This window comes from Xiphophorus maculatus, chromosome 9, assembly GCF_002775205.1.
Source record: "Xiphophorus maculatus strain JP 163 A chromosome 9, X_maculatus-5.0-male, whole genome shotgun sequence".
NCBI classification, from domain to species: Eukaryota; Metazoa; Chordata; class Actinopteri; order Cyprinodontiformes; family Poeciliidae; genus Xiphophorus; species Xiphophorus maculatus.
The window spans coordinates 2,487,461-2,503,250 of NC_036451.1; the positions used below are offsets into that span (position 1 = coordinate 2,487,461).

The 15,790-nt window shown below is 41.1% G+C and overlaps 1 protein-coding gene across 13 annotated transcripts in view; it reads right to left on the reverse strand.

The window, feature by feature from the left end:
• Positions 1–15,790, reverse strand: part of lrrc7 (leucine rich repeat containing 7) — a 142,210-nt gene that overhangs the window by 14,683 nt on the left and 111,737 nt on the right. For all 13 annotated transcript variants that reach the window (XM_023339900.1, XM_023339899.1, XM_023339894.1 and 10 more), the window contains 3 exons: positions 14,969–15,319; positions 13,575–13,820; positions 1,814–2,026 (listed from right to left, as the gene is read on the reverse strand). In XM_023339900.1, coding sequence (XP_023195668.1) covers positions 1,814–2,026; positions 13,575–13,820; positions 14,969–15,319 — 810 coding nt within the window. The remainder of the gene's footprint in view (positions 1–1,813; positions 2,027–13,574; positions 13,821–14,968; positions 15,320–15,790) is intronic.

Genomic DNA, 15,790 nt, shown 5'->3' on the forward strand with positions numbered 1-15,790 from the left:
TTCTCCTGCTTCTGTCTGAAAGGAATATTCACGTTTTAATTTGGCCCGACGCACAAATTCATTCAGAAAAAACCAAAATATCAGTGGAGAACGGTGGTAAGGAAAACTTAAAAAGCTGCTCAGCTATAATAAGAAGGATTGGACTGGTGTACTACCAATGAATACATTTCCAAAGATTATTGAGAATGATATAAATGATTTTTGAAATGCCATTTTTCTGGTAAAGTGTAAACATAACTGCATTATTTTGACTTTACATAGTTTGGTTTTCTTTTCAGAGATGCCTCCCCAAATGAATCTAGATCTACAACAAGGTGGGATGAATCATTTTGGCCTTAACTGTGCCTTTTTATTTGAAAGTAAATATTTTATTTTTGTATAGGGAGTTATTGTTTTCAACTTTACTAACATCTGTATACAGATGAGAAGACAATGTAAACTTCAAAATATCATCTTTGAGAATGCCTGTGATTTAGAGGATTTCTCAACTTTTTTCAGACAAGTGAAAACAATTAAAAGGAATGTCAGCATTATATTGGGATTTTCTGTCAATTTAAAATAAAATTTCTCTTCTAAAAATCATTGGAATTTTAGAAAAGAGATGACGCTGTATTAGGGAAAATGTACATAGAAAAAGAAAAGCAATTTCCACAACAAAACTAAACAATTTCAAGATTAATTTAAGAGGTTTTCTAGAAACCCCCCTGAAATTTCAGACCTTAAAAAGTTGAACATTTCCAAGAAAAAGCTCAGAAATTTTGAGATTATTCTCTGAAATCTTAGAGGAAAAAAAACATGGACATTTCTGAGTTTCAAAAAGAAAAAAATGTTTAAAAACTCCTGGGTAGGGGGTAGGAGGAGCTTCAAGCTAACTTTCGACTTTTCAAACATAGAAAAAAAAAACCCTGAAATTTTGAGATCAACCTCAAAACATTTATAGAAAAAAAAATCTGAGTTTCAAAAATGTTTTTTTAGATTATTTTCAAAATTTCTGTTTTTTATAGCAAATTTTCATCTTTTAAAACACAGATTAAAAAAAATCTGAAATGTTGAAATTAATAATAATAAAAAGAAATAAAGAAAAAAGATGGAAATTTGTCCCCCAAAAGTCAAATGTTTTCTGACTTTCTTCCTAAAATCTATTGGATAATAATTTGAAAATTTCTGCATTTTCTAGCAAATTCTCAACTTTTCAAACATGGAGAAAAATATCAGAACTTTTGAGATTATTTTCAAAAAAACTTCTACAAAAAACTGAACATTTCTGAGTTTCAAAAGGGAAAAAATTTCAACTTTTTAACTTAAACTTTTTTCCAGGAAATTTCTGAGGTTTCAAAATTCTTTTGTTTTTCTAGCAAATTTTCAAACTTAGACATTTCATTGTTTCTTCTAGAAGATTTTAGAGATTAATCTAAAAAATATTTGAGTTCTTTTGGTGGAAATTTACTCCATTTTTCTATCTACGATGACCCTAATGAGCCATCATATTTTAGTCACTTTTCACTTTGGGAAGAAAAGAAAAGGATAAAATGAGACAGGATCAAGCTTGCTTAGTAGAATGGAGATTTTGCTGAACTGAATGTAAGGAAATGTGACTCTTCAAGCACATATCCATCGACGAGTGTGCGGCTGATCAGGCTGACAGCGACAGTGTGGAGTGGACACACATGCAGCCGAAAACGGATCTTGTCAACCTTACAAGACAGACTTACACGGATACAGACAGAGGGGGCTTCTTAATGCTGTGTGTTTACATGTGTGTGTGCTGTAAACAAGTTTTCTGTTGAACCGCATCTGCTTTGGGTGGACGTACCCTGTCCAACCGTTTGGCCTCTATGTGCCTGAGGAGTTGCTGCCTCCAGTCGGCGGGCATCTTGGAGGTGATGTCCTCGGGTTTCTGCGGGACGACGGGTCTCACTTTGATGGTGTCCTCAGACGGTTTCTCGGGGAAAGTGGCCAGGGTGTAGTCGGGCGGCATCTTCTCCAGCAGGGCGGCCATGGTGGGGCGAGCCGACACGGGGCGGGCCTGCGGGGCGTCAAAATGTAGAAACACAAAGGGAAGAGAGTGACGGGGGTGCAGAGGATGGAACTGTTACAAAAAATATGTTTTTATAGAAATGCAAATCTTTCAGAATCTACAGAAACCTTTCAAATGTTTTACATTTTTTAGAATATGACTGAAAAGAGGAAAAGAGTGTAAACCAGTACAACATTTATTTAAAACAATTGCATAAAGTAAATAAATATAGGTAAAAAATTTGTCAGCATTTGTAAATATTGGTAATCGGCCAGAAAACTGCAATCGGTACAACCTAGCCCTGTCACAATAACACATTATGTTGGGCGATATATTGCCCCAGACGTTTTTGCGATAAATAATAATATTGTTGTTTTGAAATTATTTTCCAGTAATACAAAAGCAAAGATGTAATAATGCAAAGACTCCTTCTCAAACATTTAGATTCTAATGCATATTTAACACTGGAACCGGAAGACATTTTAAATATCCACAATGAATGAACAAAACAACAGAAACAACAAAATAAATTATAAAGTTTCTGTGAGGAAATTTGTCCTTGAAAAACAGAGCAAGTTGAGTCCAAAACACAAGACTGAAAACTTTGGTCATTCAGTTTCTAGAACATAGAAATAAAAAAGAAAACTGATAAATCATAAGAATGGAAATGATTGAGTTTGTTATCATTTATAATGCAGTTAACTGATTTACTGCAATAAGCATAGTGCAACCATACTATCTTTTAATAACAGCAACCAGCCTGTAGATCTCAGAATTTTTCTAGAAAAAAAAAACTAATAAAATTTTTAAGTCTGAAAAGTCGAGAATTGGCTAGAAAAATTCTGGAAACATTTATTTCTAGAAAATTTCTAAGATTAATCTCAAAATGTTTTATTTTTGTGTGTTTAAAAAGTCAAAATATTGCTGTAAAAACAAACATTTCACGATTAATCTCAACATTATTTTTTAGGAAAAAAGAAACAATTATATCTTTTGAAACTTAGACATTTCCATGTTTTTTTCTAGAACATTTCTGAGAATAATCACAAAATTTCAGAGTTTTTTTCTTGGAAATGTTCAACTTCTCAAACTCAGAAATTTTCTAGAAAATTTCTTAAATTAATCTAGAAATGTCTAAGTTTTGTGGTGTAAATTGGCTCATTCCTTCTGTCTACAATGGCCCTAATACAGTGTCATTGTAATGATTTTGAGAATCAAGATTTGTGTAGTTCATTAATACAAACAAAATAAATGTAACAGTTATTGAAGAAGTACTTGAACACATCTGGAATATGTCAACATATTTGTCAGAACATTCCAATGGAAAATTTATTTTTTAATGTATTAACATTCTAAATGTTTCAAAATGTGAAAATGCTCTCAAAAACAGAGATGATTGACAGCGCTAAGTCCCGCCTCCTGGCTCTGATTGGTTGTTTCTAGTTAGTATTGGATAAAGGAAAAAGAGCTGGATTTTTTCACTGTCATGACACAATGACAGTTTCAACAAATATGTAAAAAATACGTTTTTATAAAACCGAAATACTGCAGCTTTAAACAAAATGAGCCCTGTAGTAAAAACATGTAATTTGAGTTTTGCAAACAGTCACAGAGCTACCATGTGCCCTACTTTCTCCTGCTGAACGACAGCAGATGAAATGCTTCGCCATCTAATCAGGTATGCTGTCGGACACATCTCTGTGGGTATTTTAGGAACATCTGACTTGTAACGAACCCAGAATATCTTGAAGGGATTATTTATGAAGGAGTGGGTCTTAAAAACAAGGAAGCAGCAATGAACACCATCCTCGCTCTGCTCACTCGCACAGAGATGATTAAAGGAAAGAATCAAGAAGCTGTTGTAATCCCAGATCCTTAAACTTCTCTGCCAAAATAGGCCATCTCTCTGCGTGTTCCAGGAATTATTACACTTATAAGCAACTACATATGCTTGAGTTCAGGAATCTGAACAGCATCAAAAGAAATTAAAGCTGCAAGCAGCCTCGGGCGGCCCTCGCAGCAAGCGCCGCTCCGGCCTATTGGCCACCGCGGGGGTTCCGGCCACCGCAGAAGCTCTCGCGCGTTTTCCAGAGCCGCAGCCAACTCCCCACCGCAGAAGCTCCGCCGCAGTTTCTAGCACCGCCGCCCGCTAGCCGCCGCAGTAGCTGTCGCGCATTTTCTCCGCCCGTCCACCGGGCGACACGCGTGAATGCGTTCGGCGGAGCTCCCCGACGACTGTCAAAAAATCTGGTGCAGATCGGTCCATGCGTCGAGGAGATACGGCCGATGTATTACCTTAGGGGGCGCAGTGGAGTCAAATTACATCTCAAACCCGTCGGGCTCTTTAGAGGTGAACAAAGATCATACATATCCAGTTTGTCGCCAATCGGATGATCCATGTGTGATTTAGAGCCAAACGTATGCATATGGCGAGGGACTGATATTCGCCGTTTGGCCACGCCCGCACGGTTCAGCCAGCAGCGAGCATTGACAGAGTTTATCATCCGAATCATCTTGATTATGTCAAGAGAGCCATAAACAGAGCTTTCAGAGGAAAAAAACGGCACTTCCGGTTCCGAGGGGGCGGGGCTTAGATGACGTGATAATATGATGACGTAGGATCGTCCGGCATCCCACCAGGAACACTCAGGCAAATTTTGGTGCAGCTCGGTCAAAATATGTGGAATGTAGAGGCAATCGTATACGAACGGCGTTGCCGCCATTGAAAACTATTGGCACTTTAAAGCAAGCGAGACCAACTTCCTATCTGTCATCCAACACAGAATCACCTTGATTAGGTCAAGAGAGCCATAGATGAAAGGTTCCAAGGAAAAAAATAGCAATTCCTGTTCTGAGGGGGCGGGGCTTAGATGACGTCATAATCTGATGACATAGAATTTTCAGACATCACACCAGCATCACTCAAGCCAAGTTTGGTGCAGCTCGGTCGAAACATGTGGAATCTAGAAGCAAAAGTATGGCATCGGCGTTACAGGTCACTTCGCCACGCCGCCACGCCCAGCTGCTATCTCAAAGCCGGTCAGGGTTGGAAACCTCAACACACCAACATGTCTTCTGTCTCTGGACACAGTTTCATGTTGATTAGGTCAAAGGGCTAAGATAGCGACCGTTCACAGTAAAACATGACACTTCCTGTTCTCAGGGGGCGTGGCCTAAGTGATGTCATCATTTGACCATAGGGTATTTTAGGACACCGATTGTTGATCAATAACTGAAAATTTGGTGTCTCTGTGAGTTTCTGTGCAGGATATATAAGAGTTTCGTGTTTCATGGCGAGTAGGTGAACTTTGACCCCTGGTAACCCCCCTTCAGCAAGCTCAGACAGTCACCAATTTGATAACTTTAAATCAGACATGCCTTATGATCAGACTGACCGAGTTTGAAGCCGATCAATCGAAATCCCTAGGAGGAGTTCGATCAAATACGAATGCTGTAAACGTCAAAATCGAGGTCAAATGAAATTCAATCTAAAATGGCCGACTTCCTGTTGGGTTTAGAGCATGGCTCTAAGAGACTTTTTTGTACGTCCCGACAAGATACACATGTGTACCAAGTTTCGTAATTCTAGCTTTAAGTATGGCTTGGGGCTGTTCATTTAAAATACTCTAGGGGTCGCTATAGAGAAATTAGGCCACGCCCACCAAATTTTGTTATGAATTCCTGTCGGTGGGTGGATAAGGATCCATCCTAGTGAGTTTGGAGCAGCTGGGCCCGAAATTGTGGAATTCAGAGCCAAACGTATGGCAACGGCGTTACAGGTCACTTCGCCACGCCGCCACGCCCACCTGCTATGTCAAAGCCGGTCGGGGTTGGAATCCACAACACACCAACATGTCTTCTGTCTCTGGACACAGTTTCATGTTGATTAGGTCAAAGGGCTAAGATAGCGACCGTTCACAGTAAAACATGACACTTCCTGTTCTCAGGGGGCGTGGCCTAAGTGATGTCATCATTTCACCATAGGGTATTGTAGGGCACCCGATGCCGATCAATCACTGAAAGTTTGGTCCCTCTATGTGTTTTTATATAGGAAATATAAGAGTTTCGTGTTTCATGGCGAGTAGGTGAACTTTGACCCCTGCTAACCCCCCTTCAACATGCTCCAAAACTCACCAATTTGATAACTTTAAATCAAACATGCCTTATGATCAGACTGACCGAGTTTGAAGTCGATCAATCGAAATCCCTAGGAGGAGTTCGATCAAATACGAAGGCAGTAAACGTCAAAATCGAGGTAAAAAATGGACGTTCAATACAAAATGGCCGACTTTCTGTGATAGTTGGCTTATAACATTAAATGTAAGTTCTGAGTCTTTTGGTGAGCTCTACAAGTGTACCAAATTTCATGTCTCTACGATGAAGTACGTTCATACCATTGTGTCAACAGAAAATTGCTAGTTGCCGCCGTTCAGCAATTTTTTTTGCGATTTTTGCGACAACCTTAAAATTCAAAATTTTTAAATTTTCTAGTTGCGACCGCCAAGTTTGGTGAGTTTTTGAATATGATAAAGCCCCCAAAAAGGCACACGAAGAGGTGGGAAGAATCGTAATAATAATTAAAGCTGCAAGCAGCCTCGGGCGGCCCTCGCAGCAAGCGCCGCTCCGGCCTATTGGCCACCGCGGGGGTTCCAGCCACCGCAGAAGGTCTCGCACAATTTCCAGAGCCGCAGCCCGCTCCCCACCGCGGAAGCTCAGCCGCAGTTTCCAGCACCGCCGCCCGCCAGCCGCCGCAGTAGCTGTCGCGCATTTCCCCCGCCCGTCCACCGGGCGACACGCGTGAATGCGTTCGGCGGCGCTCCCCGACGACTGTCGAAAAATCTGGTGCAGATCGGTCGATGCGTCGAGGAGATACAGCCGATGTATTACCTTAGGGGGCGCAGTGGAGTCAAATTACATCTCAAACCCGTCGGGCTCTTTAGAGGTGAACAAAGGTCATACAGATCCAGTTTGGCGCCAATCGGATGATCCATGTGTGATTTAGAGCCAAACGTATGCATATGGCGAGGGACTGATATTCGCCATTTGGCCACGCCCACACGGTTCAGCCAGCAGCGAGCATTGACAGAGTTTATCATCCGAATCATCTTGATTAGGTCAAGAGAGCCATAAACGGAGCTTTCCAAGGAAAAAAACGGCACTTCCTGTTCCGAGGGGGCGGGGCTTAGATGACGTCATAATGTGATGACGTAGGATTGACGGGCAAGCCTCCAGGATCACTCAGGCCAAGTTTGATGCAGCTCGGTCAAAATATGTGGAATGTAGAGGCAAACGTATACGAACGGCGTTGCCGCCATTGGCACTTTAAAGCAAGCGAGATCAACTTCCTATCTGTCATCCAACACAGAATCACCTTGATTAGGTCAAGAGAGCCATAGATGAAAGTTTCCAAGGAAAAAAATAGCACTTCCTGTTCTGAGGGGGCGGGGCTTAGATGACGTCATAATCTGATGACATAGAATTTTCAGGTATCACACCAGCATCACTCAAGCCAAGTTTGGTGCAGCTCGGTCGAAACATGTGGAATCTAGAAGCAAACGTATGGCATCGGCGTTACAGGTCACTTCGCCACGCCGCCACGCCCAGCTGCTATCTCAAAGCCGGTCAGGGTTGGAATCCTCAACACACCAACATGTCTTCTGTGTCTGGACACAGTTTCATGTTGATTAGGTCAAAGGGCTAAGAGAGCGACCGCTCACAGTAAAACATGACACTTCCTGTTCTCAGGGGGCGTGGCTTAAGTGATGTCATCATTTCACCACAGGGTATTTTAGGACATCCGATGCCGATCAATCACTGAAAGTTTGGTCCCTCTATGTGTTTTTTTATAGGAAATATAAGAGTTTCGTGTTTCATGGCGAGTAGGTGAACTTTGACCCCTGCTAACCCCCCTTCAACATACTCCAAAACTCACCAATTTGATAACTTTAAATCAAACATGCCTTATGATCAGACTGACCGAGTTTGAAGTCGATCAATCGAAATCCCTAGGAGGAGTTCGATCAAATACGAAGGCTGTAAACGTCAAAATCGAGGAAAAAAATGGACGTTCAATACAAAATGGCCGACTTCCTGTGATAGTTGGCTTATAACATTAAATGTAAGTTCTGAGTCTTTTGGTGAGCTCTACAAGTGTACCAAATTTCATGTCTCTACGATGAAATACGTTCATACCATTGTGTCAACAGAAAATTGCTAGTTGCCGCCGTTGAGCAATTTTTTTTGCGATTTTTGCGACAACCTTAAAATTCAAAATTTTTAAATTTTCTAGTCGCGACCGCCAAGTTTGGTGAGTTTTTGAATATGATAAAGCCCCCAAAAAGGCGCCTCTTTGGGGGGGCAGAATCGTAATAATAATAATAATAATAAGAAACAGTACAGAAACAATAGGCCTTCGCAGCGCTTTGCTGCTCGGGCCTAATAATTAAAGCTGCAAGCAGCCTCGGGCGGCCCTCGCAGCAAGCGCCGCTCCGGCCTATTGGCCACCGCGGGGGTTCCGGCCACCGCAGAAGGTCTCGCACGATTTCCAGAGCCGCAGCCAACTCCCGACCGCAGAAGCTCCGCCGCAGTTTTCAGCACCGCCGCCCGCTAGCCGCCGCAGTAGCTGTCGCGCATTTTCCCTGCCTATCCACCGGGCGACACGCGTGAATGCGTTCGGCGACGCTCCCCGACGACTGTCAAAAAATCTGGTGCAGATCGGTCGATGCGTCGAGGAGATACGGCCGATGTATTACCTTAGGGGGCGCAGTGGAGTCAAATTACATCTCAAACCCGTCGGGCTCTTTAGAGGTGAACAAAGATCATACATATCCAGTTTGGTGCCAATCGGATGATCCATGCGTGAATTAGAGCCAAACGTATGCATATGGCGAGGGACTGATATTCGCCATTTGGCCACGCCCACACGGTTCAGCCAGCAGCGAGCATTGACAGAGTTTATCATCCGAATCATCTTGATTAGGTCAAGAGAGCCATAAACGGAGCTTTCCAAGGAAAAAAACGGCACTTCCTGTTCCGAGGGGGCGGGGCTTAGATGACGTCATAATATGATGACGTAGGATCGTCCGGCATCCCACCAGGAACACTCAGGCAAATTTTGGTGCAGCTCAGTCAAAAAATGTGGAATCCAGAGGCAAACGTATACGAACGGCGTTGCCGCCATTGAAAACTCTTGGCACTTTAAAGCAAGCGAGACCAACTTCCTATCTGTCATCCAACACAGAATCACCTTGATTAGGTCAAGAGAGCCATAAACAGAGCTTTCCAAGGAAAAAAACGGCACTTCCGGTTCTGAGGGGGCGGGGCTTAGATGACGTCATAATATGATGACATAGGGTCGTCAGGGTCCCGCCAGGGTCACTCGTGCAAAGTTTGGTGCAGAAGCTATCGACCGTTCACAGTAGAATTACACATTTTTAATTTTTTCCTACATTACAAAATTGAACTCTGTCTTTCCGTAGGGCAATGCTGCCCTCTGGTGTCGAATTACTGAAATAATGAAACTATTTCAGTAATTTCAGTAATTCGACACCAGAGGGCAGCATTGCCCTACGGAATGATGAAGGATCCCCTTTGTAATTACATATTACACAGTCGATCACAGGGGAACTTTGAGCCCTGCTAACCCCGCTTCAACATGCTCCAAAACTCACCATATTGATAACTTTAAATCAGACATGCCTTATGATCAGACTGACCGAGTTTGAAGCCGATCAATCGAAATCCCTAGGAGGAGTTCGATCAAATACGAAGGCTCTAAATGTCAAAATCGAGGTCAAATGAACTTCAATCTAAAATGGCCGACTTCCTGTTGGGTTTAGAGCATGGCTCCAAGAGACTTTTTTGTACGTCCTGGCAAGATACACATGTGTACCAAGTTTCGTAATTCTAGGATAAAGCATGGCTTGGGGCTGATTTTTTAAAATATTCCAGGGGGAGATGTAGAGAAATTAGGCCACGCCCACCAAATTTCGCTATGGATTCCTGTTCGGGGATGGATAAGGATCCATCCTAGTGAGTTTGGAGCAGCTCACCCCGAAACTGTGGAATTCAGAGCCAAACGAAATTCGATGGCGTTCGCAACGCCGCCACGCCCACCTGCTTCATCGCAGCCGGTCGGGGTTGGAATCCACAACACACCAACATGTCTTCTGTCTCTGGACACAGTTTCATGTTGATTAGGTCAAAGGGCTAAGATAACGACCGTTCACAGTAAAACATGACACTTCCTGTTCTCAGGGGGCGTGGCCTACGTAAAAAAATAATTTCACCACAGGGTATTTTAGGTAACCCCATAACGATCAATCCCAGAAAGTTTGGTCCCTCTATGTGTTTTTGTATAGGAAATATAAGAGTTTCGTGTTTCATGGCGAGTAGGTGAACTTTGACCCCTGGTAACCCCCCTTCAGCAAGCTCATACAGTCACCAATTTGATAACTTTAAATCAGACATGCCTTATGATCAGACTGACCGAGTTTGAAGCCGATCAATCGAAATCCCTAGGAGGAGTTCGATCAAATGCAAAGGCTGTAAACGTCAAACTCGAGGTCCAGAATGGACCTTCAATCTAAAATGGCCGACTTCCTGTTGGGTTTAGAGCATGGCTCTAAGAGACTTTTTTGTACGTCCCGACAAGATACACATGTGTACCAAGTTTCGTAATTCTAGGTTTAAGCATGGCTTGGGGCTGTTCATTTAAAATACTCTAGGGGTCGCTATAGAAAAATTAGGCCACGCCCACCAAATATCGCTATGGATTCCTGTTCGGGGATGGATAAGGATCCATCCTAGTGAGTTTGGAGCAGCTCACCCCGAAACTGTGGAATTCAGAGCCAAACGAAATTCGATGGCGTTCGCAACGCCGCCACGCCCACCTGCTTCATCGCAGCCGGTCGGGGTTGGAATCCACAACACACCAACATGTCTTCTGTCTCTGGACACAGTTTCATGTTGATTAGGTCAAAGGGCTAAGATAGCGACCGTTCACAGTAAAACATTACACTTCCTGCTCTCAGGGGGCGTGGCCTACATAAAAAAAAAATTTCACTGCAGGGTATTTTAGGACACTCGATGTCGATCAATCACTGAAAGTTTGGTCCCTCTATGTGTTTTTGTATATGAAATATAAGAGGTTTTTGTTTCATGGCGAGTAGGTGAACTTTGACCCCTGCTAACCCCCCTTCAACATACTCCAAAACTCACCAATTTGATAACTTTAAATCAGACATGCCTTATGATCAGACTGACCGAGTTTGAAGCCGATCAATCGAAATCCCTAGGAGGAGTTCGATCAAATACGAAGGCTGTAAACGTCAAACTCGAGGTCCAAAATGGACCTTCAATACAAAATGGCCGACTTTCTGTGATAGTTGCACTATGACATTACTTGTAAATTCTGAGCGTCTTAGTGAGCTCTACAACTGTACCGAATTTCAAGTCTCTACGATGAAGTAAGTGAATAGCAATGGGTCTTTTGAAAATTGCTAGTTGCCGCCGTTGAGCAATTTTTTTGCCGATTTTTGCGGCGACCTTAAAATTCAAAATTTTTAAACCGCCTAGACGCGACCGCCAAGTTTGGTGAGTTTTTGAATATGATAAAGCCCCCAAAACGGCCCACGAAGAGGTGGGAAGAATAATAATAATAAACAGTACAGATACAATAGGCCTTCGCAGCGCTTTGCTGCTCGGGCCTAATAATAAACAGTACAGATACAATAGGCCTTCGCAGCGCTTTGCTGCTCGGGCCTAATAAAATTTTACTATAGTTGCAAGATTATTACCTAATTCATGGAAGATGGCAAAGATATTTTTGGGCTCTTATTCCAGACAGCAAGTGCTAGCCAAATAGCTAGCTAATAAAATGCTACAAAATGTGTTTTCTCTGACTAGTTTAAAGTTGCCTCTCCTGTATCTGTTGCAACATTCTGCCAGTCAGCTGGCTGAAAGGAAGCTTCAACAGGCCGACTCCAACTAATTAACACCAATGAAGATCTAATATTCTGCATGCTAAGGAAATAAAAAAGTATTCCTCACCTCAAGAGTGTTTTGCTTAATTTTATGAATAACAATCCATGTTTACATCCAGGGTTTCCCCCAGTGTATTACAAGCCTGGCGGCCTCGAGCGCTGCCGCTGCTTTCCCTCAGCGTGGATCACGCCAAGGCTGACCTGTATGGATATTTACATCAACTTCCTGTGAGAAATTATGTTTCTTTGAAGAACTCAAGGTAAGAGTTTAAAACCCACCGCGTTAGCTCTGGTTGTGCAGCAATATGAACCACAGGAATAACTTGTAGTAGAGAATTCAGAGGTGTGCGTTGAGCGAGCGGTGAGAATGATTTATCTTTGTGTATTATGTGCGACCTTTACATCTCAACACGCTGCCCAGCGTGTGGCTCTGTTTTCCCTGTAAAGTTTATGTATGGCCCCGGTTGACCGCTTGACAGCTCCTTTAACACCACTGATAATCTCAATAAATAAATGTTACATTTATGTATCTGTGGTCTGTGTTAAAATATTAGCATTTATGGGGCCCCTGGAGCCCTGGGGGCCTGATGGAGCCGCTGACTTAATTTGGATCAAACAGAAGTGGAAATAATTGATATTCATTTTAATTGGATTTTTTGATTGGTTGTTTTTCAGACTAGTTGTGGGTTTAAATAGCGTTTCACTGGCGATGTTTTCCAGTAACATATAATTACCCAGTAACATTTTTACATTTCCTCTCTACTTAACATCTTTTAACACAAAAACACGGTGGACCGCCTTGGCACCCCGACCACCGGGCTTAGCAAGTTTTCTAGGGGAAACCCTAACATTGATCTATTTATGAATCCGTCCAACTACTTAAATCATTTATATTTACAGGTGAGGCTAACTTACTGAAAACTCAACAGAAAGATCTACAGTATTGCTATCCAACAAACAGATGTGTGGGCATTAGATGATCAGCTGCATTAGTTGACAGTGAATTACTTTAAAATGATGCATGTGATAAAGAAAATATAAACATATCTATAGTTACTGCAATACTTCAGATATTGTTATTAGGATTTATTACAGTACAACTCTAAAAAGATCCTAATAATTTGTGTCTATTTTTTAAAATCTAAATCTAAAACATTTATATTTCAAAAAATATAAATGTTTAAATGTGTTTTCATTTTCCTGTAAAAGTATCTTATTACAGTTGTCTTATTTCCATGGGATTTTGTTATCATGTTTTGTAGGAAGCAATATTTATTATTTATTTTATAATACTGCTATAATGAGAGGTAGGAGCCACATAATTATCAGTAGAAAATTTCCACTGATAAGCAAATGTGACCTGCTGAGAAAGAAAATCATACAAACAGTAGAAAGCATTGAAAAACAATAACTTGTTTTGTAGATGGAAAAACTGCTTTCACTTTAACTAAAACAAAAATTATATATCATATCTAATTATATATAAAGCAGATTTAAATATAGATGAAATCAAAAACTCAAAACCCAGCTTATAAGGAAAAGAGACGCAGCTAAAGCAAATTTTTTCGCGTTACCTGAGATGCTCCGTACGTTTCGGTGCTGTAGCTCCTAGCAGACAGGGGGCGACGTTGAGTCAGACTTTTGGTCGGATAACCAATCATGGGCTTCTTCTGCTCCTGGTAAGTGGTGTAGTCGTCGTCGTAGCGACCATTTCTCTTGTTGTGCATCATCTGATTTTGGTTGTCAGACATGTTGGTGAGGGCAGAATGTTCCATGGGGGACGAGTAGGCAAGAGCCCGACTGTAATGAGGCGGGTCCATCTGAGTCCAAACAAATAAATTATATTAGTTTGTTTTTATCAGAATCGATACACATTTTGCACCATTTACACAAATGTAAATGGGTTTCTCTTTTGATAAGACAGAAAATCTTCATATATCAGCTGCAAACTGCAAAAAACACAAAATCTTACCAAGTAATTTTGGTTTAGTTTATAGTTTATTAGTACACTTGAAATAAGACAAAACTAACTTACAAATACATTTTCAGCAAGATTTAGGGGTTTGTCTCAAGTCAATAAATTTTTTTTTTGCAAATCTTTGACTTTTCAAGCTCAGAAATTTCCAAGTTTTTTTCTAGAAAATTCCTGAGATTTGTGTTGGAAATTTCTTCATTTTTTTAATCTGCAGTGGCCTTCATACACTGTCATTCTTCACAAACTGTCAAAAGATGTACATTTTGCTAATTTGGTGCACATTGATTTAAATTATTTTATGTTATTGCTGTATTTTAAATCTATTGGAATGAAGGAGTGTAAAAACAAAGGTGATTGTATTTTTGGTGGAATGGTCAGAAATACGGTTTAAAAGACGACAGACTTGATTTTCTCAAAATGCACTGTAAAAACACAAAATCTAGCAAAGTATTTTTGGTTTAGGTTCTAGTGCAAATATTTTTACTACACTTAAAATAAGACAAAAACTTATAAGGAACTCTTGAGCAAGATAAAAAAAGCTTGTTTTAAGTCAGTAATTCCTTAATACTGTAGACAAAGCCCTAGATCCACTGGCAGATTATTTCACTTATAAAATGGGAGAAACATCTTGTTATAAGTTTGGTTTGTCTTATTTCAAATGTACTATGATGTCTGCATTAGAAACTAGACCAAAATTACTTGGTAAGATGTTGCGTTTTTGCAGAGCACACTTTATGAACAGTATAAAAGAAAACTGTAATAATTAGAATGTCATAAAAACGTAACAGAAAGAATTTGCTATCACTCAATCAAAAGAAATACTTCAATACAGCAAGATTAACAGGTTTGTTTCTGATTACTGTAATTGCTTTCATATATTTATAGCAGAATATGTGTTGTGTGGATTAATATAAACACATTTCTGATGTTGCATATGTTATGCAATGAATTTTAAAGAGGCATTATTTTCTTAGTTTTTTTACTGGCTCATACCTGATGCTTGTATTGAGCTTCCTGTAGCGCCTCCTGCTGGGCTTCATGAACTCTGCGAAACAAGGCAAGCTCAGTAGAGCTCACCAAAGAGTCGGCTCTCCTCAGAAAGCCTGGCCTGGAGCGCTGAGTTGAGATCGTTTGCTGCTGCTGGCTGGACTGGCCGTCCTGGTTGATTGGGGCTTGGGGGAATGAAAACATCTCCAGAGGTGGATACGCGCGATACCGAGGACTCACAAGCTCCTTGGGTAGCGTCTTTCCCGGTTGACTCAAGTAATCCATGGCCTTTGAGGAGTGGTTTACATAATCTGGTGTGTTAGGGAATGGAGGAGGGATCCTGCGATCTATGGTCACCTGATTGGGTAGAAAGTTAATCAATGAGTCTGTAGAAAGGTTTCAGGCATTATTGTTGACACACTAAGCTTGGTATTTGAGAATTATCTGAATTTACCCCCAAAATGCTGCATTTCTTAAAAATTTTGAACTATGTTGCAACGTGATGTCATCCCACCCCTCAGTTTCCTGCTGGAGGGAAAAACCTGCTTGGCAATGATGGCTACCATTGGTTTAAGCTGTAAAGTTGTCAACATTATGAGCTAAATCTTAACTGTATTGTGATATCTATAGGAAAAAGAGAGGTGGTGATTTTCTCCTAATTGCCAAAAATATGGTAACTAGATAAGCTCCAAGGTGTCACATTTCACTTTTTTTAATTAAAAAAAAGAAATAGCGACAGAGAGAGAAGTCAGTCAGTTATGCTAGCTTGACTATGACAATCTTAACATGTAGATGTGCTGCAGAATTCGGAGTGTTTCTCTTCAGTTA